General features: G+C 40.0%; 1 protein-coding gene across 3 annotated transcripts in view; it reads right to left on the bottom strand.

The window, feature by feature from the left end:
* The window catches only part of rhbdl3 (rhomboid, veinlet-like 3 (Drosophila)), a 69,906-nt gene that overhangs the window by 8,198 nt on the left and 33,765 nt on the right, over nt 1-27,943 (bottom strand). For 2 of the 3 annotated variants that reach the window (XM_006787437.2, XM_006787438.2), the window contains 4 exons: nt 21,054-21,212; nt 15,965-16,189; nt 14,394-14,542; nt 3,467-3,579 (listed from right to left, as the gene is read on the bottom strand). In XM_006787437.2, the coding sequence (XP_006787500.1) occupies nt 3,467-3,579; nt 14,394-14,542; nt 15,965-16,189; nt 21,054-21,212 (646 nt within the window). Of the gene's footprint in view, nt 1-3,466; nt 3,580-14,393; nt 14,543-15,964; nt 16,190-21,053; nt 21,213-24,902; nt 24,974-27,943 lie in introns of those variants that run through there. The other variant, XM_035906415.2, reaches the window with a different exon arrangement.

The raw sequence follows: 27,943 nt of genomic DNA, 5'->3' as shown, positions 1-27,943 counted from the left end.
CTCTGTAATTACCTTGGTTTAATAACATTATTTTAGCAGTGTGCTTCTGTGTGCACATAATCTCACACACACAAACACACACACAGACAAGGACACGGTCTCTCATAGTCATTCAGCAGGCCCCAGGAGGCCTGTAGGTTTTACAGTTGAAAGTGGCAGCTCATTTTTCTTGGCTCTTCTTCCAAACTGCAGCGAAACAGCCAGGCACATGAGGAGAAATAATAACGCACATCAGTGCTCATAATGAGAAAAATCAACAGCTTGGCTGCATGTTGAGCCAACTGAATATACCGAGCCTTTACAGTAGTGTTTTATGTGTGTGCCCTTTGTAAGTGACCCCCATGTGCCCATAGTCAAGTCTTTGACTTTGTGTAGCTGCTTTATTGTCTGTGTGTCTGTTTTGTCTCGTCTGAGCCTTACTTATCATTGTCCACTGCTGCACCTGTCTTATATCCTTTGCTCTGAAAAGCCACTTCTTGTCTATTTTCCATAAGGGGAGCTTTGAATGTTTCCATTAAAGTGTCAGAGTGTGTGTGAGCCCTAGAGGGTCAGACACCCTTTTCTGAGTCATTACTTGACCTCTGAACTATGCCTTAACCTCTGTATGTGCCAGCTGAGCCCTTTTCTGTTTGATGCAATATTTCCTCACATAGTAACCTAATAGTGTCATTATGCAGCAACAGAGTAGCTGTTTGTCCCCTAATATATAAGGATTAAGCTAAAATGTTTAAATGGCCTCAAATCAAACAAAACATGTAGGGAATTCAAAGTTTTTTGTTAATATTCATTATATTTGCCTCCCCAGAACCCAGACCTCAACATTTATGGAAGCATCTCTGTCAAGATGATCCCATGACAGAACACAGAAGAAACAAAGATATAGAGCTATCACGTGTTCTTCAAAAAATCTGGAGAACTGTTCCTCCAGAGTACTTAAAGAAACTTGCAAGAAAGCTTTTCTAAGAGAGGCCAGACTACGTGGAAGAATTCAATTCAGTTCAGTGCAAATTACAACAACAGTTGCCTCAAGATGCTTTATATTGTAACACAATATAACCAAGAAAACAAAGAAAACCTCAACAATCCAACGACCCACTATGAGCAAGCACTAAATAAATAAAGGTGGTCTAACCAAATATTGATTTAAAGCTTGTTAAAATTGTATACTCTGTTGTTCTGAAAAGAATTGGTCGTAGAGTTGTGATACAAACAAAACCAAAAATAGAAAAACTGAAAACACTTTTGTATACACATGTATGTCTATATTGAGTTGAATGGAAACAGACTCAGAAACTTTATTGTCATTGTAGCAATAAGAAATTAAACAATGCAAAAGAAGAATAGAAATTAGAATAAAAACAGTCAATTACTCATTCACTTCAAATGAAAATATCATGAGAGAAAAAATTACTTGCTCAGTGGCTGTGGCTATTGTGCCTTTGATTAACTCCTCATAACTAAACCAGTCAATTATTATTCCTAATGAGTTATGCATGAGGCGCTATATTGCAGGCCATAACTCACTAGAGTCTCTTCAGAGTAAAATCCACCTTAAGTCTCAAACACTGATTCATGTCAATTTTTATTGTACCGTTTTAAAAGTAAATAAATACATAGAAATTGAGGTCCAGAGCTTGATGACCTTATAGATGTTTATGGCCATGTGTCCCTGTGCACAAGTTCAAATTGTGCCCCTCCAATGACCTCAACTGTTTGAAAGACAAAAAATCTAAAGCCGGCCTTATATTTGATTTATTACACTGATAAAAGCATCTAGTGTAAAGAATAAAAAGCTCACAGTAATTCTTTTAAAGATCCTTTACACATATGTTTGAAATCATATACAAATACTCCACAAACAGGTTCATTCATGTTAAAAAAAACCACTACAGGCACCTCCGAGTAGGATCCACAACAGCGCAAATAAAAGTAAGTAAGTGAGAAAAGATAGTAAGGAAACACTTCTGGCATTCATGCCACAAATTTTATACACAATAAGTCAATTTAATGTAAAAGATTAATATAATTTAGGCTAAAAGGGGCAAAAACGAAGCATTAAACCTCAGTGAAAACTACCTTTTTTAAAATTTAATTTACTGTTTACTATTAGAAAGTTTCTGTTAAAGATAATCAGAAATCTACAGTCTACACAATACATGTGCTGTATATGTGACACATACACAAACATCCGGTTCTTGTTAAATATTGCAGATTTTTGTTTGAGTCTTTCTGCTGCCCAATTTTACCTGCTGAGCTCAGTCAGACACAAGAAACGCAAACATGGCAGCCGGCACAACCACACTGCAACTCCCCTCTTCCTCTTGGTGGTCGATATCTAATTAACAGACATTTGTGTGTGTGTGTGTCTGTGTGCATATGTAAGTGTGAGTGATTTATGTGCTCCGTCCTCATTTCACTGTGAGGTTAATGCTACAGGCCGCAGCTGGTATCCCCAGGGGTGTTTGTCAGTGACCCTTGTGTGCGTGCACGCACAGACACACACTCTCTTACACACAATGGGGGCTCGCAGACGTGTAGAGAGAAATGTTCATGAATATTAAACAAAACCTCAACGGCTGCAATTCATATCACACAATCTTTTTTTTTTCAGTCTATCAGTAAAAACCCTCATTTCCCGCCACGAGGCATCATGTTTCTAAGTCTCGTCTCAAAAAGTAGCCCAATATTTCCACTCCAGTTGTTTTGCTAAAAATGACACCCCAGGGTACCAAAAAAAAATGGGGGGGAAAAAAAACAGGAAAACATCACTGGGGTTGATCACTGTGCTGGAGATCACAGATTCAGTGAAGAAAAACAGTGCTTATGAGCTCACACATACACATGCTTTGTCTCAGCTGAACGGGCCTGAACACTCAAATTGCACCAGTGCTTGAGGTTGATAGGGGAGTAGGAAGGGAGCAGTGACATTTTGTTCAAAGCTGTGTCCGCTTTTGCTTTCTCATTGGTAGTTCCTCTCCTAATTCTCGCCCAGCTCTGCTTCACATCCATTTCTGCATTTCTCATATACCGTCTCTCCTCTTCAGACTCTGTGTTATTAGCGTTTAAGAATTCATCACGTTTCTCTTTCTTCATTCCCCCCGATTTCATTATTACTGTGTGTGTTTCTCTGATTGAGCTTCATTTGAGATGACTCTCTTTGCTCTGCCCTTTACTGAATGAATATGGAGGACGTGGGGGCTTAAATAGGGGCTCTGAGAACCCCCTGCATCCCACCATGTCTGGTAGGAGGACAGAAACAGAAGACCATCTGTCCTGAACATGCCACACACATATGCACGATTCTCTCCCTGACCAGTATCCACCAACACACGATGAAATCTGATAGGTGATTAAATGCATAAAACAAGCAGATGGAACAACGACGGAGCTGAAAGGGAAAACCCCGCCATGTCTGTTTGTGTTTTCGTCCCTGGGTAGCAGAGAGACAGTGAAGCCACACACCTACCTGCTAACACACCACACACATAGACCAGTCCAATTCTCAGGGCACCGTGGACCATTTCTAGAGGGACGCCCACCAGCAGCTGCATGGCCATGTTCAGGCTCAGGTGTTCAATCCTGTAACATGAAAAATATATAACCCTGCACTTAATACAGTAGCAATATAAAAAGGTCATTGCAGAAATGTGAGTGGCACATGAGCTATTGAGGTCACACTGTGAGGCCTCAAAGTTTTACTATTTGTGTTTTCATTGTTTTGAAACAGGATTTTGAAGACACAGCTTTGTCCTCCTTTTTAAATCAAACGAGGACCATGTTTTACAAAATGAACCTTATGTTACGTTAAACAAAACTTAAAACAAGCATCTGAGGAATTTGAAGTCATCAGGGAAGTGTTCTCTCATTAGAAAGTACAGCTTTTATACATTTCTACATCAATTTCAGATGTGGATGCTACATTCACCCTCTATACGGCCTATACATTCAGAGCAGGATACAACAAATGGAGCTCAGACTCCCCAGTTTGTAGTGTAGTGTGATTTATTTTGGAAAAAAGTAATGTGTCATTCCAGAAACCTTCTTCCCTAGAAACAGCCCCTTGTCATTTTGACAAGTTTCTTGAATCTAAACTGGAAGCTGGTTCCACAGAAGCCTGAAAACTGATATGTGCATTGAAGGACATATCCTGGTCAATACTGACTCCAGGGTTCCTCACAGTGTTACTGGAGGCCAAAGTAATGCCATCCAGAGTAAGAATCTGGTTAGATACCATTTCTAAGATTTTTAAGGCCGAGTACAATAACCTCAGTTTGATCTGAATTTAAATGCAGAAAATTTGAAGTCATCAAGGTCTTTGTGAGACATTCCTGCAGTTTAACAAATTGGTGTGTATTATTTGGTTTCATGGATAGATAAAGTTAGATGTCATCTGCATAGCAGTGAAAATGTATGCTATGCCTTCTGATGATACTGCCTAAGGGAAGCATGTAAACAGAATTGGTCCCAGCACAGAACCCTGTGGAACTCCATAATTAACCTTAGTGCAGGGGTGTCGAACTCCAGGCCTGGAGGGCCGGTGTCCTGCAGGCTTTAGATCTCACCCTGTTTCAACACACCTGAATCAAATGATTAGTTCATTTCCAGGCTTCTGGAGAACTTCAAGACATGTTTAGGAGGCAATTTAGCCATTTAAATCAGCTGTGTTGGATCAAGGACGCATCTAAAACCTGCAGGACACCAGCCCTCGAGGCCTGGAGTTCGACACCTGTGCCTTATTGTGTAAAGAGTACTCTCCATTTACATGAACAAATTGGACTCTATTAGATAGATATGTTACAAACCACTGCAGCACAGTACCTGTAATACACACAGAATGCTCTAATTGTTCTAATAGAATATTATGGTCAACAGTATCGAACACTGCGCTGAGGTCTAGCAGGACAAGCACAGAGATGAGTCCACTGTCAGAGGCCATAAGAAGGTCATTTGTAACCTTCACTAAAGCTGTTTCTGTGCTGTGATGAGCTCTGAAACCCGACTGAAAATCTTCAAATAAGCCATTCCTTTGTAGATGATCTGTTAGCTGTTTGACAACTACGCTTTCAAGAATTTTTGAAGAGTATCTAGAATTTAAATTTTTGAATTTATGTTGTCATAGATGTTGTCAAATGTTATTTTGAATTAAAACACACACACACACACACACACACACACACACACACACACACACACACAGATACATTTTCTGCTGATTAACATAGCTCCTGGATTTGTTTTTGTCTTTAAGGCTTAAAAACATTTCCATAAAAATTAATATTCCTCCTCCATCTGCACAAAAAGAAAGAAAGATGGGGAAGAAATGGAGGTTGGTCAGTTTGCATACTTCTCCATTGAGGTTTATTTCTGAAGCCAATATTTGCACTCAGTTTATGACTTAAGAATCTGTGCTGCTGAGCTGGATTACATGCTTTGTTAATGTGTGTGCACGCATCTATTAAGTGTCTCATAATTAACAACTAAATTTCTTACTATATTGTTTATTAGTGGTTCAAAGCAGTTTTTTTTCCCACTGCAGCTTTTAAACACTGCATAATGTTATAAACACTCAAATCCACCTTTAGTGTATCTAAATAAGCATGATATATCATCGCATATGATACATTTATAATGATTTTTACCCAAATTTGCAATGAAAGAAACTTGAATATCAACAATTTCCCAGCCAGAAAACCCATGTGGCCTTATCACTCACTTATGAATGTGTAACACAACATAGCATTGCACTCAATTCCAAATCTTAAACATGTATCATCTGCCTAATCTTGACAAATATGAAAACAGACATGAAAGTGTTGGGTTTTGCATTTCTCTCAAGCGACATGCTGCTTGATCATATTTAATTAGTTTTATGTCGCATTAAAAGTGCACAAATGACCACTTTCCTGACAAATTCCTTGTATGAGACATATAAGTCTTTAACAGGCAACTTTTTTCTCCTGTTTCTCTTCTGTATACTTTAAAAGTGAAGACATGAAAGTGATAAAAAATTCAGTGATGGCAAAACACTTCTTTTTCCTCCTGCGGATGATTGGCAGGAAACGTACTGAATTCTGGCACGAAGAAGTAGTGAAACAGAAACTCTGATAAGAATCAAATTCTGGGTTCATGTTTACTGGGATGGGAAATGTTTTTCATATGGTGTAAAAGTCAATGGGAGCTACCTCCTCAAAGAAGAAGAAAACATGATTTCATGAACGATACAGAGCTTGGAAAGGCATTATCAGAAAAAAAGGGCAACTTGAATGTCACAAAGAAAGGAAAAAAAGCCATATAGGAAGGGGGAAAAAAATGTCCCCAAGAGTAAATGTTTATGTTTTATATCAAACTCTTACATGACTCATGTCTCATAATTTAATCACAAAAGTGATTAATTCACTTTTCACCTAATTCTTATGTTTTATGACACAACAGCAAAAGAAGCTAAACAGCATAATGTGAGATATGAGTCCTTTGAGATATACAGTACAATATATATAGAAGACAAACGCTTGAATTTTAGACAAAAAAGAGAGTGGTCTCAGGGGAAAAAAAAAATCTCTCATTATTTTTATGTTTTTTTAGTAGCATTTCCTTTGTAACTGTCCACTTTGGCCTCATTATTCCAAAACTTTCATCAAAAGGCTGAGGTCATACATTGTTAAGCTGTCAGCGAGGCAAAGGGAGGTGAAAGGATAAACAGCCCGAAAACAAGTCCAAAAAGTCACACACACACAGACCTATTAGACACGAGGAATACACAGAAGACAAGAAACTTTTCCTCATCTGACAGTGTGCGCATGTTTATGTAAGCTATATCCTAATTAAAATCAAACAAACAAACAAAAACCCAAACAATCTCTGTATATAAATGGAGATAAAGTCTACTTGACGCCAAGCTGACTCTCATTTAATAAACTTATCACTACCATAGCTCAACAGGAAACAAAATGCTTATAATTGCTTATAACCAGAAAAAAAACAAGTACCAAATTTAGGTTTTTTTACAGGTAATTTCAGGGTTAACACTTCTTAGTGAGGTACATCATGATGGAAACTTGCACTGCCCGTATTCAGGTTATCTTCAGGTTTGATGATCACAATTAAAAAAATACATTCTTTTGTTTTTTAACTTTGCCTACCCTAATTCCAAATAAGTTGAGGCACTACGTAAAATGTAAATCCAGTAAATCCATATTTTATTCACAACAGACCACAGAAAACATGCTTAAATGTTTCAAATGAAACATTTGACTATTTCATGAAAAATAACAGCTCTTGAATTTGATGGCAGCAGAACATCTCAGAAAAAGTTGGGACGGGGAGAATAAAAAGGCTGGAAAAGTAAGTAGTAGAGATGGCACGATACAACTCGATACCGATACCGATATGATATCATAAATTTGGATATCGGCCGATACCAATATGAATCCCATATAGTGTATTTTGTAATCAATACATTTTTTTTTATAAATATCTTGCTGCATTTTGTATAAGTTCATACTCAAGTTTTAAAAAACAAAACACTAAAACTATTCTGTTATACCTGTATGCAAAAAATACACTGCACCCAAAATATTTTCTAGTTCAGCTACACCAGTGGTTCCCAAACTTTTTTTGCTGGGCCCCCCTTTGTTTTACAGAAAAATGTTTGCGCCCCCCCCCCCCCGCCCCGCCCCGCATGCGCGCACACTCGCACGCACGCGCGCACACACGCACGCACTAACACATCCTCCAACCACACACACCCATATTTTGCTCAATTGCGGTTTATTTCACACCTCAAACATTTAGTAAACAATTAAGCAAATACAAGTCATCAACGATAAATTACAGGTAGTAAGAAAATAAACTACTAACTCTTTTACGCTACATCCGCACCTACACGGTATTTTTGAAAACGCAGCTGTTTCGTCCACACGGAAACGGCATTTCGAATCACCGAAAACTGAGATTTTTTAAAACAAATTTTTTGCGTTTACGTGTGGACGAGGAATACAGAGTTCCCCACGCAATGTCAAAGGTATGTGCCTTTTTTCACGTCACGCTGTACGCCACGTTATTGTTTACGTGAGATGAATTGCAGAATGGCGGATAGTCAGATTAACAGTATTTTGTCTGGATCTTCAGGTTTTACACACTTACATATAAACACGCAGTTACTGTCCCTCCATTTACAAAGGCAGAGGCGTCACGGTGTGATTATTTTACATGTAGTTGTTTTTTTCCTGTGTAATAATATTCAACATTGCTATCAATATATTTGTCAAAAAAAATGCCTCTCCGTACAAAATGAGTTTAAAAACATAAACAGCTGTGGGATACTGTTTGTCTGTGATTTGAACCGGGGGACAAATCGTGGCAGGATCAGCCTGATATTATTTGTATCTTGCTGTAACTTTACTGTATAAAGAGCTAACATCTCTAAAATTTCAGGAGTAGTTAGTCATTACAACAAGTGTTTGTGAACTAAAAATCAAGAATGTGGGATACTGTTTGTCCTTGATTTAAACAGCCCAGCGCTGCTCCCGACACAGGGAAAACCAATTCTGCAGGGAGACCTACCTCGGCACTTGTGCAGGTGAAGCCAAAGGGAAGATATGCTTCACCATATTTTCTAGTCTTTGGCTTAGAATGAAGTTGGTTTGGAAACATATTCAGCGATGCTTCATCTCCTGCTTTGCGTTTGTCTAGGCGCCCCATGCTAGCAGTATCCAAGCGTTTTGGGTTTTTTTCCGTTTTCATCCCGCGCCCCCCCTGCAATGGCTCTGCGCCCCCCCTAGGGGGCGGGCCCCACACTTTGGGAAGGTCTGAGCTACACCATCAATCTAACTAACTTAAACCTACACCATCCTACTTTGACTGTTATCTCAGAGCCCAGACACAGTCTCCCAGCTATGATGCTTTGAAAGAAGAGAAAAAGAGTCTTTGGTCAACTAGAAAGGGTAAAGCCTATTCATCTGCTTGGAAATACTTTTTATTCAAGGGAACCAATGAGCAACAAATATAGAAAAAATTTAAACAAACGCACAATGTTTCAGAAGCTAAACTAAATCTCCATGACCTCAGTAGTGACCAAAATGATTACAGTGTCAGCCATGATTAAGCAGCTCTATCACAGAGTCGCAGAGACATGCACCCAGCATTTAAATATTTCAAAAACAACAAAAGATAAAAGAGGTGTGCGGCTGCCATAAATGGACCCTAATCTGCTCACAGCTTGTGGTTCAATGTGATGACTGTAAGCAAATGATAGCTTTGCACACAAATACGTACACCCACACACACAAACGCACACACCCTGTGCCCTTCACAGCTAGAGAGTCCTTCCAGCCAAACCTCAGTCAGCAGCTCAGGCACGTTCGGGTGTCACAGCAGAATCCAAAAGGAAAGCAGCTAGCATAATCTGGCCTCTCAGCCTCTCTCTGCGTCTCGGCTTTGATAACTCTCTCTCGCTCTCTTCAATCACTTGGTGTGTTTTTCTGTTTCTAAATTATCCTGACGTCTCTTTTTCAGCGAATGTGTGAGAGCGCTGACAGAAACGAAGAGAAAGACATGGTGATGACTCTTGTAGGAGTCCTGTTTTTCCCCTGTTTGACAGGTTGACAGAGGGTTCCAGTAAACACTGTGTTTACAGACAGACTCAAACAAAAATAAACAAAAACTTTCCTAAAACAAATAACCTCTCTCTCTCTGTGTGTCTGACACACACACATGCTATTCCTTCAACTCAGGCGAGCCCAGTAATCTAGTTAGCTTGAAACAACGCAGCCACCTCAACTACAACGGCGACATAAAGCATCGCTCAGCGATCAGAAAGACAATAGGGATATTGATTGACTGGGAGAAGCCTGTTCAGAGAACAACTCCCCTCCAGATAACAGCAGCTATATATTTCTATACCACTAATGAGGCTGTGAGGAACAGGCTGCACTGTCAGGCAGATCCGTGGATACCCATGAGAAGCCCTATTGTGTCGAGATAACCGTGGCCTTTCAGAGCACTCAACAAAAGCACTGTTGAATCTTACTGTCTTTATCGCTGCTTCACCAAACTACAGAAAACCTTCTTGTTAGTTCACGTTAATGGAACAACTTTAGCGCTGAACTGAGTGCAATCTCTTGCCAGTTTTCCACAAATTATTACACTGTCATCACTTGCTCAGGCTCCTCTGATTGTAGGTTACATCTTCCCACATTAGACTAAGAACTAGAGAAACACAACCGGGCAGAAACTTGTCCTGGTTTAATCTCAAAAAGCACTAATCTTTCTGAAGGCTTCACACTTGCTACAGACATCCTTCATGTGTTTGTGATGGAAAGTGAGAGCGAGGGGAGAGAGAGCAGAGCAGGCTCTGTCTGTCTGAGAGTCTGCTCTGCTGAGGGATGTTTTGGGGCCAATATTTACATTTTGTTTTAGTGTTGGGAACTGGAGGGATCCGTGGTACTGAGCTGTTGACAGGATTACATGGTTTGTAGATGTGTGTGAGACTCTCACTCTCTGTTTCTGTGTGTTTGTGTGTGTGTGTGAGTGAGAGAGAGAGAGACACAGGGAAACAAGAAGAGAAAGCGGGCAAAATTCAAATATGGAAATATTGGTATCAGTCAGTTGCAAAGCTTTGTCAGTGCCACTTTTAATGTGAGCGCCGAGTATTATCTTGCAATACACATCAAAGTTCGTCTGCACCATTGGATAAATGAATCAGAAAACCAGCCTTGACTTTTGTTAAAGGGCACTCCATTTCTGTGTCTGTGCTCTCTGTCAGTGTTAAATCAATTACAGCTAAATAAAGAAAGACAAGACTTGTGCACTTTACACTCGATGATGCATGAGTCTATCTGAAGTGATATGAATTGGGTTACTTTGTCTCTAAAATCTATAAAAACTGAATGTATTTCAACATTATTTAAAGATCCAGAGTGAATCAGTGATCAAAGGTTTATATTCTCTGAATAAATAAGAATATTGATTTTCAGTCTGTAGGCGTTAGAATATCTTTGACAAAACACGATCCATACAAGCTGAAGAAGTTCTGTTGCAGTGTGATATAAACGATCATTCTCTGCATCAAAAAGACCAGCATCATGGATTTCACACAGCTGTGCGGTAGCTACTTGTTCAGCTATTAGCGATTAAATTATGTGGACTATCATCAAGTGCGACCTGGGCTACTGCTGCTGAAAGCAAACAGCACAAATCAGCAGCTTGATTGCAAATATGCAATATATCTGTTTAGGTGAGAGCAGCCAGCTACAGATGATGGAACATTTAAGGATTAAATTTTGCAATCATAGTAATGCTTTTAAAATATGTTTGTTTTTTCTTTGTGATTAATCAATAAACTGTTCGTGCAAAACCTCACACATTCATAGGTCTCCGCTATGAAAAGTAGCTGGTCCATGTTTTCTCCATTATAGCCGAAGTCCTAAAAGCAAATCTTGTCACCCAGCAGCCATCTTGAATCTATATTAACTTTTAATCAGGATTCTTTGAGCTCTTTCTCTTCTGACAACGCATAACAGGGTTCCTGCTACGGCTGGGCTATATCATACCGTTCACGGTAATACCAGTGTAATTTTGGGCAACGATAGGAAAATGACATATCGCGATAGAATATGGGTAAAACGCGCATGCGCTGTGCCTATGTTTACATACGCACATGGCTGCGACGCAGAATGAGAAGAGCGAAAGTGGATCGTTGAATGAAACGGATGAATCAGAATTGGTTTGTAAAAATGCTGCAACTTCAGTGGTGTGGAACTGGTTTAGCTTTCGTCCATCAGATACACAACAAAGCACTATTTTTGGTAGAGCATGCTAGCGTTACCGTATTGTTTGGAAAATACGGCACACTTAAAATCAATCCTTTGATTTTTCTGAAAGTCGACAGTGCCCCTTATAATCCCGTGTGCCTTATGTAGGAACTCTGGTTGTGTTTACTGACCTCGAAACGATTTTATGTACACGGCGCTCGAAAATCTGTCAAATGTTTCAGTACGACTTTGCTAAGCTACAAAGCCGCACCGCTTGATGGATTGTTGGAGCATTACGGCTATCGTAGGCGGAGCTTCGCGGAGTGATACCTACTGTGCTTCAACATAATATTACCGTATTGCGTGTGTATAACCTCTTTTTAAGTTTTGTGGATATTATACATGGTTATGCTGAGGATATGTCGGTCACTTTCCACTGGAAATGCCTTTTGGTTAAACTGTCAGCAAAGAATTTGCATTTGCACTGTTACATTTTTATATAACTTTAATGCACATAAAAACAGCTGCTTGTTTAAGTGAAAATACATTGATGGGTTTTTTTGCACTAATAAAGTTGTGGAGTTGTAAAGTATTTTGTCTAGTGTCAATTATATCGTCAGTTATATCATTATCGCAAATTTTCAAATGTATATCGTGATAAATATTTTTGGTCATATCGCCCTGCTCTAGTTCCTGCATACATTACATGACCGCGTGAAGCTGAATATCGGGATCATCTTTCAAACTTTAAGGGCACTGTGCTGAATTCATGTCACTTTGTGTGATTATACATATGTCTGTGAAGGTTCTCAGTCATCCAGGTCATCGTAGTCTAAGGAGCTTGGAAAGAAAAGCGTCTGGACTTCTTTAAGTTGCTTGAAGACGTTTCACCTCTCATCCGAGAAGCTTCTTCAGTTCTAAGAGTCAAATGGTGGAGAGTCCCAGATTTAAACGACACGACATCCCGGTGCATTTCCGACCCAGCAACGCACTCAGACGAAAACTGGTTCTCCCGAAAGACAAAACGCCAAAACACAAACTTAACAATGTGATGTATGCTGTACAGTGTAGCGAGGAATGCCCAGACCTCTACATCGGAGAGACCAAACAGCCACTTCACAAGCGCATGGCACAACATAGAAGAGCCACCTCCACGGGACAAGACTCAGCTGTCCATCTGCATCTAAAGGACAAAGGTCACTCTTTCGAGGATGCCAATGTTCACATTTTGGACAGAGAGGACAGATGGTTTGAAAGAGGAGTGAAAGAAGCCATTTATGTCCACTGTGAACGACCATATTTGAACAGAGGCGGTACTTTACGACACCAGCTGTCTGCCATCTATAATCCAGTTTTGAGATCCCTTCCCAGACGCCTTAACGGCCACTCACATCCTGGGCCATCTGACCTCAGGAAATCACATGATAGGGTGGGGCCAGGTTTCACAATGAGCTCACCTGAAACCCTGGCTGATTGTGACCTACACCCGTCTTCACACCTTGGCTCATGTGACTAGGCAGAGGATCATCAGGGGGTCCTTTTGCCCATCTTTTGGGGGATACTCCCACTGGGTTTAAACCTGGGACTCTCCACCATTTGACTCTTAGAACTGAAGAAGCTTCTCGGATGAGAGGTGAAACGTCTTCACGCAACTTAAAGAAGTCCAGACGCTTTTCTTTCCAAGTGATTATACATAGTTTCCTCAGTCAGACTGTTTAAATCCCAACAGTCCCTTTTCCCCCAGCCACTTTCCTTGAGAACCGTAATCATTTCAGTGAGTTCCTCTGTGATTGGGGTGTGTTAAACATCACTCCATCCTTTCCAGTTTATCTTCTCACCGTGCACGAGCCCTGCCCTCGCACTGAACCAGGTTCTCTTAACTAAATTACCATTTTATTAGTTCTCTTTATCGCCTGAAACTACATTTAGCCAGAAGAGTAATTAAACCTGGATGACCTGGCCTGAACTGAACAGATAATAATATAGTCAGAGAGGAGAGGAGCGGAGGAGGGAAGGAGAGGAGGAGACTGAAGAAATGTAGAGGTGGTTTTATTAAATCTGTCAAGTTGATATTTGGTGTTTTCTCTTTTTTTGTGAAGAGTACCTGTAAAGATAACTGTTTTCTATGCTCAAATATGAGCACACATAACACACGTTACAATAATCCAACTACAAACAGTTGTTAGAGGACCCGCTTCTTTCAGTATCCCACATGATTATTAGTCCACGTTCATTTGTTTTGTGACTTCACAGACACTGAATTGACAACATTAATGGCTGCATCCATCGACTACATTTCTCATCTCTTACTTCTTTGTCCTGCTCGGTGTGTTTGAACGAAAAGTCACTGCTGTATATTTCTGTTGATGAATCTGTTGCGTAACTTGTGCTGATTCACTTCAGCACATCACATGCCTTAGGTAACACGACCCCCAGGCATCACAGTTATGCGGCACTTCAAATTAGTGTTCATCAATATGTCATATCCCACCTAAAATGCTACAAGCGTACCTCCTTGATCTAAAGGCTGACATGAACACACTGTAGCAGATAACTTCATCTAAAATATGTCACCAAGTTGTTTCCAAGATCAGAAAATCTGAATGGTGGCAAAGTTATGAAAAGCACTAGATTTGAACTCACCCAGTGTGCATGAAAATGTAGCTGAGATACCTCCAGGCCTGGGCTCGTAGCTGAGGATGGTAAGGTAGGGGACTTTTTAGGAAGGATGGACTGGACACTTGCAGGACCAAGCGGTCCATCTTGCACCCATAGTACATGAACACAGCTACCTGGGAGAGCAGAGAACAAACAATAAGTGACTTGCTGTAGTATTTATGATAAGAATAACAAATACACAAATCCATTCATAGATTATTATAGAAACAATGCAAATAAATTACTTCAGTAATTTCACAGGAGTTGAGCAAAAGCTTCTGATTTAATATTGTTTCAATCAAATTAACCTGGAAAAATCAGTGGTGGCATCAACATCAAATACTATTGTTTTTTTAGGGGATTTTGGGGGGCGGAGCCATCCCTTTCTCACAAAGCTTTGGATGTTTTGCATTTTGTGTTTTGTTGTTTTTCTTCTAAATTTTTAATTTGATGATATGAAACATTAAAGTGTAAAAAACATACAAAAAACAGGAAACCAGGAAGGCGGCAAACACTTTTTCACACCACTGTATGTTTATCCTATTATTAAATGTTTTATATACGCCTTATATGGGCAAACTATTATATCACCACCACCACTGACATAAAGCCGGATGGATCCATGCTTTTATGTTCTTTATGCCAAATTCTGACCCCACCATCCCAATATCACAGCAGAAAAAGAGACTTCTCAAATAGGTAACGTGTTTTTCAGTCTTCTATTGTACAGTTTTGGTGAGTCTCTTTTTCTCAGCTGACATCAGTAAAATATATATATATATATATAAATATATATGTGAAGAAATAATAATTTAAACTAATTTATCCTCTCCCAGTTACATCTCCCATCCATCGTCCATCCTCCCACCCACTACCCCTCTGCGTGTGCAGTGATTTTTCTCCCTTTGTTTGGTAGAAGGGGCAAAAAGGGTTCTTTTGACACTAAAAGTTGCAAACCACTCAGCAAGAAAGATGAAACCTGGACACATTTGGGTGTCCCAACAGAACAATGATTGCAAACACACAAAAACAGAATGGTTTAGGAATAGATAAAGCAGGCTAACATTAAACTTCTGGAATGATCTTCCCAAAACCCAAACAGATTTAAATATAGAAGAATGTCCAAATACCCAACGAAAATCATGCCAGGAGCTCCCTCAGCATCTCACTGAGGGACATTTAACCAAATATTAGTGGCTGTGTTTGTATTTATTTGCACCTTTATTTATAATTTTAACCCTGTGTGAATTAGAGAAAATCCAAATTAAATTCAAAATTGTGCAGTCAATTAAAGATTACATTATACTAAAGAATATGTCGTACAGTCATTCCACCTGGAAAAAGAACAGCTCAGAGAAATCAATAGCTCAAAATTACTACAACGATCATATCCATGATGAGTGTAAGTAAACGTCTGACCACAGCTGTATAACAGGCACACTGACATCATACTAGAGGTGCACGAGAGGGCACCGTTTAAAAAGCATCATGGTCAATTCATATTAAAATGTACTATTACTAAAAGATTCATCACATTTTATGTTCCATCAACTTACCTCTGCGATGGTGATAGCCAGGATGAACCAGGGAGGGGGACAGTAGGTATAGCTGTCAAAGTACCACTTGCGATCGACCTCACGGGGTAGCGTCTCATAGGCAACGTGGCGGACCAACCGCTGGGACAGTCCTAAGCCTGCCTCGTCTCTGAGACTGCAGCCTTTTAGCTGCCTGCTGCCCTGCAGAATGGCCCTCCGGAAACTGTTGGAGCGCTTGTTGCTCATCTATCGAAAAAAACATAAAAAGAGGAAGAAGAAATATTAAGAATGGAAGAAAACTGAAGAGGACATGGAGGTAAGTACAAATAGTTTAATATAACAGTCTAACTATAACCACCATTATTAAAACTCACTATCAGAGAGTTTTTTCAACTGCTGTATCTGTGAGAGCAGATACCGCCAATATGGTCATCACAAGTACACAGCTCAGAAACCCACCTGCTGATCAAATCTTCTGTTTACAAAGGGCAGCCAATCGAAATAAAGTTGCTTCAAAGGCAATGACAAGGGAGATAAAACGGCTTGTTTCATGCAGTCGATGAACTGAGGGACTGCTCCAAGGCCCAGGATAAAAAAAAAGGATTATATTGAACCGTGAATCATTCAAAACTACCCAGGCTGAGAGTCGAAGGACAAAAAAATGAAGCAGGAATGTGTATGATTTGGTGCTGTTGGCTGAACAAAGGCATTTTTCACACTTTTATGATATCCAATAGGTCAAACGATTAACTGACTAAGAAAATAATCTGCAGTGAACTGATAATGAACACTGCCAGCCACCCTACATTAAACAGTACAGACACGTACATGCATTAAAAGCTAACACATCTTTTGCTGAACAAACATGTCCATCACAAACCTGTCCACGGAAAAAAGGTGCAAAATTCACAAGAAATGAGGGTTTCCAGGCTTTATCGCATTTGTAAATGTTTCGCCATTTTCAGCAGCCTTTGTTTGAGTGTAACAGTACATTAAGAAGGTCAGAAAAGTGAGAATAATAATAGGAATGTGTTTTAGCTATCTGCCACTTAATTATCTTTACATTTTCCACAAATAAACAGATGAAAAAATATTTGCACAAATCTTAAGAGTAACTGAGTAAGGCCCTTTGTTTTGCATACATGGCAAAAGAAATTCTAGTTTATCCTTTCCAGCTCTCTGCCTAAATCACAGCCGTCTCTATGCCGTTTATTGCACTTGCTGTGTGTTTCATAAGATTCTTGTCCCACATCTCCATCCTTCTCTCACTCTGACTATTGGTCCCAGTCTTTCCCTCCTCCCCCAATCTGTTTCCAGCTCTGCTCTGTTTATGTGACACTCCATAACTCAATTTTACGGCTATGTCTGTGTCTCTAGAACTGCAGGAAGACCAGATGTGTCAGTTAGCAGATGCTACTTTAAGGCAATAAGGATGAGTGTTATTGTTTTCAGCAAGGGCAGAGAATGGGAAAAAAAACATAAATGTGATGTGGCAGCGGAGCTGTTGGCAATAGAGGTAGATGTGGACGGTAATACTGGATCATCAAAAGCTACAACTTTAAATTGGCTTCAAAATTGCGATGTGTAAGAAAGCTTCAATTGATGTTTATTCAAGTACGAGCACTGGCTTATCAGAAGGAACATTTTAGTTTAAAGCCAGCAGGCTTATCTTCTTGTTTACATCTTGAAAGCAAAGACACTTATCACAGCTAAGCTCAGTTTAACAGTAACGGCACGAGAAATAAAGATAAGAAGAAATACACGAAATCAGAAAAACAATAAAATCTCTGACCAGTTGTCTGATAGTTCTTCTGACGCTTTTTAATGAGACTTTTAGAGTCTCAGGACTCATTGTTTGGAGACAAACTTCAAAAAAAGCCAATTATTTCAGCCTTTATATCAGTCACAGAGAACTGTGGGAAAATGATTACAGGTTACCATGGCCACTTCGAGACCGCACACCGAAGCAAGCGCTCTCACAGACATCCCCCCCAGGCAGCCATGCCCCATAAAGACAGACAATTCTTCGTGTGAAGCAACTGTGATTCCTCTCGTCTTTGCGAGGCACAAAAGAAAGAATAATGTTCTGTCTGTTTTCTCGCTGCCGAGAGGAGAAGGGAGAGGGGCAGAGAAGAGGTGAGAGGCACTGATGAGCGTTCGGCTAGGAAGAGACAATTTCTCTGTTTGATCAGTGGAAAATACAATCAGAGAAAAGAGACGGAAGAAGAGGCAGAGGAAGAAACAAGTACAACAAGAAGGGGACAGAGAAGGACAAAGAAATATGATGAAGGCTGAAAAGAGACTATAGTAGTATGCAGTTTATGCCTTAATACCTCCGTTAGCCCCACCAGGTCAGCCCTCAGTTTCATCTGTTTTGTTGGATTACCCTCAGTTTTTTGGCAGAGCGCACAATGTTGGCATCAACAGAGCGGCTTTTAAAAAAGCACAGACAAAGACACACACGCACACAAGGTGGTCACACAAAAAAAAAGTTCAACCAGGCTTAACTTTTACCGCAACACACAAAACAACGTCATCCGTCCACATTCCTGGTGGACTACTTTCCAAGCCAAGTGAAACAATTAAAACAACTTCCACTGTCATAACAGAAAATCCTTTCTCATATGCCACTGTGTGTTTTGGCATTTCCACAATGTGTCTTGGATTGCGTTTCACTGTCTCCACGTGTTTTCCTGCCTGAATGTCGACGATTGTGTCGAATCAAAAAAAAAAGAAAAGATGTTGGGAGATCTTACACCAGCATAAACAAACGTCCACATAAAAGAAGAAAAAAAACTAACATAAAGCTCATGCTCTCTCAGGTATACATAACACAAAACAGGACATGCGAGCACGCATCATAGGTTATAAGCATTACCTGAATTTATCCCACTCGGGCAAGAAACAGAGTGGTTAAAAGTGTAGATATTTTGTAAAGTATAAACACATTACGTAGCTATTTTCTGCCCAGGAAAGCTGTAAAAAAAATGCAACACATCAGAGTGATGTATGAGAGAGTTAAATACAAGGAGAAAAATGTAAAGGAGAATGTAATAAGCATACAAAATAAAGAAAGAAATAAAGAGCTGGAACCTGCTGGTTTATTCAATGCAAGAAAGGCAGATGGAAAGGTAAAGAGTTAGAGAGGATGAAGAAAGCGAGCGAGCAGTGCTATGAAAGCTAACTGTGATGGAGCAGTGAGCAGGCAATTACTGACAATCACGCTGATGGAAGAGCTGTGGTGCAAGGGAGAGATGGCGCAACAAATAAAACCCTCACAGTTTGTCTCTGTCTGTCCTTTCCTTTGCCTCCTTTTCTACTATTCCTCCCTACTCCTCTACTCCGCTCTTTCTTTGCTGCAGTCCTTCCTTCTCTGCCTCAAGCTCCCAGTTTGCAGTTGGTACTTTTGAGCATCGTGACTGCGTGTTTACATACCACGCATTTCTTCAGATAGTCATATAATGTTTCACAAGCCTTTTCACAGAGCTGTGGGTTCACATGTGAAGGATCCCACCAACAACATTTTTACTGTTGACCAATTGAAACAGTTCAATGTTAGTGTTAACATTAACAACTGCTGCATACTGGTTTGATCGTCAACACACAAAGTGTTGACATCTTCAAATTGTTCATTCAAAAGAGAGCAAGGTAACATTTTAGCAAGTGAAAACAGTAAAAGGTAAAGTATACAATAGTTTTCTTTACAAACCTCTTCTTAAAATAAAACTTACTATGTTTTTTACAAAGCTCAGGAAATGTCTAAAGATGGTCAACCTTTGTAATCCACCAGTGCAAAGCAGGAAATCTTCACATTTGAGTAACTGGAAGATGATGATAAATGCTTTACAAATCTGAAATTTTAGCACCTATTTACTCAAACATGCGCACCTTATTACCATAACCATGAGTCACTCCTTTCTCTCTTATGTGTTTAGCTGCTGTTGGTGCTGCCTCTGTGAATGTAGAAACTATACTTCACTATATTGTACACAAAGATCCACACGCACGCAGACCTCCATTCCTTTCTGTCCCACTTCCAGTTGCACACCATGACCCACAGGCTCTCACGTGACATGAATGCACCAAATAGAAAATGTCCTTTTGACATTTTTCCAAGCTTCCTACAGGCCTCATTCCTCACCCACTGTATCACACAATAAACAGCTCCGAAGAACAAGAGAGACAGGGAGAGATGGACTCTCTTACAGTCAGAGACAACAATGAATTCCCTACAGTCTGTACAGAGATGTACACCCCCACCGCATCCCTTAGCCACCCAGTAGTTATTGTGTACCACATAACTACTCCTAAGACCACTTCACAGTATCCTGGGTCAGCAGTTGAGTCTCCCACGAGGTATAGCAGCAAGAAAAAAGAAAAGAAAAGGTTATGAAGAAGCTAGCAAGGCTGAAGAGACTTGAGTGAGACCTTGGACAATCAGCGGCGGGCTGTGGTTTGAAGGTGAAACTGTAAGTGGGGCAAGGTAAGCCTTAGGAGGGGTAATTCTCACCAGACAGGGAGTTATTTCCTATTAGGAGCAATCTTGTGTAGCTGAGGTGATTTTGGAATATGGTGGATGTAAAGCTGAAAAAGTTCCAGATGTGACAAAAAAAAAATGTTCCACAAGTCACAAATAAATCTCAGTTTCTGCACATTAGGAGACAATTAACAAGTCTTGGCCATACTTCAAACAGTTTTGGCCTCATACAGAGTACTATGAACAATTTTTAATCAGTCTTTTTAATGTCTCTAGTGTTTAGAGTTGTACTCTACTGCTTGCAACATATGTTTTGCTTTGGCGTATTAGATATTCTTTAGCCTTCGGGTTTGTGGAAGCTTTAATGTCATCACAATTAAGTGAAAAGGTGTGACGTCCACATGAAGTCATAAGTATTGAGTCTTTGACACTCACCACACACTTAAGTATAGTCTTTCAGCTGATCGCAAAGCAAATATCCAATCCGTCAATCACATGGCAGTAACTCAAGTAGACATGTCGATGCATATTGGTGCTAGACAGAGTATTTCAGAAACTGCTGATATAGTGGGATTTTCTCACATAACCATCTTTGTGGGTAATACAGAGTTACAGAAAGTTAAATCATCTCACCAGGTTGACAAAGTCCTGATAACAGATCTTTCCATCAGCATTGCCATCAGCAAGGGCCAACAGGACTTCCAGTTTGTGGGGGTCGAGCTCAGAGCCATGGGTGGCCAGCAGGTCCCTGAACCGCTCTGTACTGATGAAGCCTGAGTTCTCGGGGTCATACTGCAAACAAAAAAATATGAAAATGCAAAAGATTATTATTGATTCATTATTTGATTGATTATGTGATCACCTGTTTAAAAGTATTATTTAAATAGAACAGACAGAAAAATACTAGACAAGTGAAACATGGTGTCTTTATGGGCACAACACTTGCAGTATATCAAACAGAAAAATACACATTTTAAAAAGTCTAGAGTAGTCAGTTTCACCTCATGCACAGTTTTCTGCAAAGCCAAATATCAATACCCTAAAAACCATCAGCAGCGGTTTAGTCATGGTTTGAAGATCTTGTATAAAAGAGCTCTAATTGCTCTAAAAGGCCCAACTGTGGAGATGCAGTAACTTATAACAGCTTTGAATTTCACTTTGAAATGACACCCTGCACCGCATTTAGCCACAGGCTGCTTTTTGCTCGTGAGAGGAAGCATTCAGACGTATCTGAAAAATAACATACCCAAGATTTTCTGACAAATCCAAATATGTCAAAAGACCTTCAGAGCAGTGATTACTAAAGCACTTAAATGGTAAAAGAGCTCTGCTTTTTTTCCTCCACTCTTTTCTTTCCTTTGTGCCGTGTGGCTTCAAATCTTAAGTGCCAATTTATAGTGAAGTTGCCACTCAGCCTATGCATATATACATGCACGCACACAGACATTTAGGGGGCCAGAGGAAGGACCTCTTACAGAGGCTTTCTGATTGCAGAGAAGTGAGCAGTGTTTCTGGAATAATTCTGAGTGAAATGTAAAAAATCACGATGCCCTAAAACAAGAAAAACAAAAAAAAAAGGTACAGCCATATGCGACAATATCTGTCTGGCCTCAAATTACACTAGAAAGGACTTGAATGTGTTATTTGGATGTTGGGTTGATTGTGGATTCAGACAGAAGACAGCTGCTGCCTCTCTGCTTGCCTCTGTGCATGTGAGTGTGTATGCACATGTAACTCTGTCTTTCTCTATCTGTATATTTGCAAATATGCACATCCATGCATAAAGATGTGGCATTCAGACAATATTAGCCGCCTGCCAGACTTCAACACCCCTGAACCAGATATAGTTACAGCACGCATGCATGCGCGTGTGTATGCAAACGTGTGGTTGCCATATGACAGTGCTAGCAGAAGCTGAGCACAGCCAGTCTGGCAGCAGGTGGCACAACAGACAGAAGAGGTTCTAGCTCTCTCTAACATTGTGTGTCTTTATTTTTACATGTTATCTAACAGCGATGATGCAGTTTTCATTTAACGCAAGCCCATTTGTACATTTTCAAGCCAGTGTTATCTCTGAAATTTGCATCTAGCCTGAAACTTGTTTATATGCAGTTCGTCTGGCAGCAGACAATTAAATACAGCTCGTTCCAGCAGGCAGTCATGTGTAGCAAGCATGCTACTTACTTACTATACTTTGTAGCAAGCGTGCTACAAAGTATAGTAAGTAAAGTGTATGCTATGGACTGACTCATCAGACAACGACAGATGTTTTTAACACATGCAGTCGTGTGAAAGGACTCTATGCAGTCCTTTGAAAAAACTACGTTTACCTTCACTTGCAAAGGAATAAAGAGGTTAAGAAGCAGCAAGTGCTGATGACCAAATACACTTGATCAGATATTCAGCAAGTGTGAGTTTATTAGTCTTGAGCATTCAAGCGTAAGTTAACACAATGCCACAATCCCAGCAAAGTGACCTCTAAGTCAGATGTTCAGAGAACATGCAAAAAATCCAAATGCTACATCTCAACTTTACAGGCCTCAGTTAGCATGCTAAATCACGACATTTAGCGTGTTAAAAAAAATCATGACAAAAGAATTAGAAAAAAAGACTAAACAATTGTGTTTTGTTTGGTAGTCTCTTCTCTCTCAACACGGCACCTGGACAAATCACTAGACCTCTGACACAATGTCCTGTGGACAGATGAAACTTTAACGCACAGCAGAATTTTTCTGCCAAAACCAAACACAGCATAGCAGTACAAAAAACCTCACCCAGCTGTCCAGCACAGTGGTGGATGGGTGATGATTTCAGCTTGTAGCCACTGTGACCATGAATTCCTCTGTATATCAAAGCATTCAAAATCAAATGTGAAATTGCAATGAGCTGAAGCACACCAGCAAACTACAACAGAGGGGCGGGAAAAGAAAATGTAACTGGACTTAGTCCAGATCTCAGCCCGATTAAAATGCTGTGGCAAGACCTGCGGAGAGCTGTGCATAAACAAATGGCTGAAAACTTCACTGAACTTAAGGAACAATGTAAAGACGAGTGGGACAATTTTAATCTATCACAACGTGAGGAAGTAATAAAGTCATATAAAAAATGATGACCTGTGAAAATGTTTTTTCCACTTGACAGTAAACAGAAGAAATGACTGACAGCAGATAGTAAGGGAGACAGTACAGAAAGCATGATGAGAGGCTCACACGATTAATGCATGGAGTTCTCAAATGTTGAAAAACAGCACAGTTGCAACAAAGCTGTACATTTGCAGAAGAGGAAGTAGCATGGAAAAGTGTCCAGATGTCTGTATTTTTTAAATAAGCCATAGGTTTTCCCACTTTACTATATAATCGCTGACAATCTGATCCCTTGAGAATCAGCTGTTTTTGTTTTGTTTTTATACAACAACTGATTTATTGAAACCATGCAAAATGAGTATTTTCTGATGCACAGACCCTCGCAGTACATCAGGTGGTGCGTTTGAATTTGTCTTGATTTTTCCAGCCTTTTTGAGCCCTCTTACGTAAAGGAGATAGCTACATGCATTTTAAATCAGAGTTTAAAATGCATTTAAACTCTGATTTTTTTTTTAAAGACAAAAATGTTCATAGTAGGAAAGTACAATTTTGCATAGCTTCATTAAATATGTTCTGAGGGGATCAGATGGAAACCTTATTTTAGATTGACTGATTTTACTTGGAATGACCTTACTACTATTCAATATTATATTCAATATCACATGAGTAATATTACTTTTGATGATGTGACTACTTACTCTCACATACATATCTGTGAGCAATGTTTGGGAAATGTGACTGCAATCTGAGAAAAACCATAGTTTAATGCTACCAGATGTAGCACTGAGAAAAAACAAAATAGGACCACAAGAGTAACCTCACCAGAAGGAAGCCAAGTGCTGTTCGTGTCTAATGACCTCAAGCATACAGTGCTGTGAATAAGCATTTGCCCCCTTCCTGTTTTCTTATTTTGTTGTGTATTCGTCACACTTACATATTTCAGACGATCCAAAATTTTTAATATTAGACAAAAACAACACAAGTCGATACAAAATGCAATTATTTAATAATTAAGGGAAAAACAACTATCCAGACCTAGCAGGGCCTGTGTGAAAAAGTAATTGTCCCCTAGACCTAATAACTACTTGTGCCACTCTTGGCAGCAAGAACTGCAATTAAGCATTTTCAATGCCTGGCAGTGTGTCTTTCACATTGCTGTGGAAGAATTTTGGCGCACTCTTCTTCGCAGAATTGTTTTAATTTAGCCACACTGAAGGGATTTCAAGCATGAACAGCCCATCCATTTGTGCATTTTTCAATATTAGACAAACAGTCACCCCTGAATATCCTCAAACTTGCACTGCTGAGTGCAACATGCTCTCTTTAATTTATGCACCACCAAAATAATCTCACTTAACGCGTAAAATGTAAACTCTCTTCTACAGAAGTAAGAACAAACCTTCTTTTGCAGATCAGTGAGCTCCCGTTGAAGACATTTTGTCATGATGAAGTAACGTCAGCCAAAGCCAGTCTCACCACTGTGAGCGAGGCAATATGTTCAGTGTGTGTGTGTGTGTGTGTGTGTGTGTGTCTGAGAGAGAGAGACCCTGTCATATTGTTTGTCCCAGACTGTGCAGGGTTATTTCAAACCAGGACTAAAGGATTACAGTCCAATCCAAGACCCCCGCCACACACACCGCCCCAATTTTATCTCACACCCACCCTACTTACGAAACCCCCCCCCATCAACCTCCTATCACCCTCCTCCATCTATCCCCTTCACACAACACCCTCTTTACCCTACATCCATGCACCTCTCCTTCACTTCTCCCCTTTACTTTCTCACTGTAAAGCAAAATACAAGAACTCCCTCAGAAGAAAAATAAATAGTTCAATAAATATGCCTGTTATCTCTTCCCATGTCACTCACAGATGCAGACAGCCATGCATTATTTTCCTCACACACACAAACATCTTCCTCGCTCCACCCTGCAACACCACCGGCTTCATAGCTGAGTGAGCACCCTCTGAAGTCAATGGGCAGACTGCTGGGGTGGAGCTGCAGAGGGACACACACTCAACAATGGACCACTGATGGCAATTTCATGCAAGGTTTAGCCGGTTCCTTCACTCCAATTAGTGATCGTTTCCTTTTGATGCAGGTCCACGCAGAGAAGGACATTATATCGCACAAAAAACATTTTTGACCAAGACTCTTGGCACAAGCTAAAACTGGCACATTTAAGCAAGTTTAGTTTGTTTGTGTATCATTTAATCAATTTAATTAATTAAGTTCTGAATTAAATGATTAACATTTAATTGCACTTTTCAAAGGAAATGAGTGTGAGCTGCACATAAAGATGTACTAATGCTGTTTTTAAAATTATGCACCAACGTTATTATCATCTGTCTAGCAGTTATGAAATAACTTTGAGTTTTGTTGGATGCATTTTGGCTTGTGGTGTAATAATATTTCCCAGATCTAGAATTTGAATTAGCTTCTATCCCAACACATTTCATTTTCATAATTATGTTATTGTCTCTGCTTCATAAGGCCTGTTTTGCAAGCAGCAAAGGGAGTGTGATGCAAATCTCTCAGATTAAAATAAGCACACACACACATACTCTCAAATCCTGGTACAGACATAATACCATAAAACATTCACAACCAATGAGCCTTCATATTAAGGGCTTCTCAGCAGCCTGTCAGGGGGAAGAGGAGGAAAACAACAGAGGGAGGGGAGGGTGAGGGGTGCATTTTGGACACAATGCAGGGCTTTTTGTCTTCATCCTCATTTTCATAAAGCTGAATATTAAGGAAGCAGAGGGGAGGCAGCGTGTGAGGGTCAGGGACTTTTTTTTAAGGATTTAAGTTTGCATTGAGAGCCTGGAGAAACAAAGCAGGCTGTGTAAAATATACTCAAAACAACTCGAGGATGATAAAATCGAACCCTCATTTATTTTAAGTGGCTGAAAAGAATGAAAACACCGAGATCCTCTGCTGTATTCTGGGCCTGGATTCCAAAATATTGATCACAATTTGTGTTGCTGTGTTAAAACACAAGACCGAAAGCCTTGATCTGTCTGACCTTTTAGTTTTTCAGTGACCATTGACACTGACCCCACGCCGTTTTGAATCGCTGTCTCTGAGTCGTGAGCTACTAATTAGATGGTGTCTGGAACAAGAAGCACAAGCTAAGAAGAAGAAGAGAATTGGACAGATGACGACGTCCAAACAATCATCTTGCTCTACCACAGCTGGTGGCCACGCTCAAATCCTGCTACACCTGTGATGGGTATTTTCAGCTGCTCACTAATTTCCCAAGGAAATTCCACAGCAGATGGACACGCACGTTTGATTTGGCACAGACTGTTAGATAGGATGCCCTACCTGATGCAGCACGTCCATTTATCTGGGCCTGAGTACACTAGTTTTTGACCTCATGAAGCTGATCTCAAACCAGATATCTTTTACATGTAAGGCTAATGTTTAAACGACTACATCACAGAGCCACTCAACGCCTGCTACACCAACAGTTGGGGTCAGAAGTTTACATACACTCATCCTGGGCATAAATGTCATGGTAATTTTGGGCTTTTAAAGATTTCTTTTCTTGGTTAGAAAAACATCTTTAAATCACTTTAAAAACAAGAACTGGGTGCACATGTTTGAATCTATTCTGGACTTTCTCGAATCCACTCAGGGTCAAATGCATACAAACAAGCTCAAATATATACATACATCGACTTCCTTAAATCTTCCACAGTGCCTTTTAACTTGTCAAGGTCAAGGCTTACTAGTGATCATGTCTGACTACAACTGGCAGTTCTTCTTTGACAGCAGCACTCACTGGATTAACCAATATCCACAACTATTGGAGAATCCAAGGAACTCAGTGAAAAATACTAGATCTACACAGACTGGGAAGATCTTTTGGAGCTATCTCTAAACCATTTAAGATTTCAACATCACCACTTCAAACAATTGTATGTAAGTTCAAGTTATTCTGATGTATCACCGGTTTGCCATGGTCTGTAGAAGACCCAAAGTGTTACCCTCAGATGAGAGGAAATTGGTTAGAATATTCAGGAACAACCAAGGATCCAACAATTGCACGAGCCTGCCATGAACTAGAAACTCCTGGAACACCACCGTCACTCTCCACAGTGAAGACAGTTTGAAATCGCCATGGACTAAGAGGGTGCCGACCAAAAAAGGAGTCCCTGCTCCAAAACCCACACCTCCAAGTTCGAGTGAAATTTGTAGCTGCCCACATGGACAAGCCAAATGCCTTTTGGAGAAAGGTTTTATGGTCCGACGAGACAAAGACTGAGCTGTTTGACCACCAATGCGAGAAGCTTGTTGATTGCTACCAAAATTGACTGATTTCGGTGCAGATTGATAGTAGAGATTAAACCAAATATTAGTGGGGGATATATGCATATATTTGGGTCTGTATGTATCCCAATTTAAACCCAAAATACATTAAAACTTATTTT

Source organism: Neolamprologus brichardi, chromosome 6 (genome assembly GCF_056152115.1).
Source record: "Neolamprologus brichardi isolate AB-2024 chromosome 6, ASM5615211v1, whole genome shotgun sequence".
Taxonomy (NCBI): domain Eukaryota; kingdom Metazoa; phylum Chordata; class Actinopteri; order Cichliformes; family Cichlidae; genus Neolamprologus; species Neolamprologus brichardi.
Note: the sequence above shows the minus strand (reverse complement) of the source record. Positions and strands in the feature narration are given on the sequence as shown.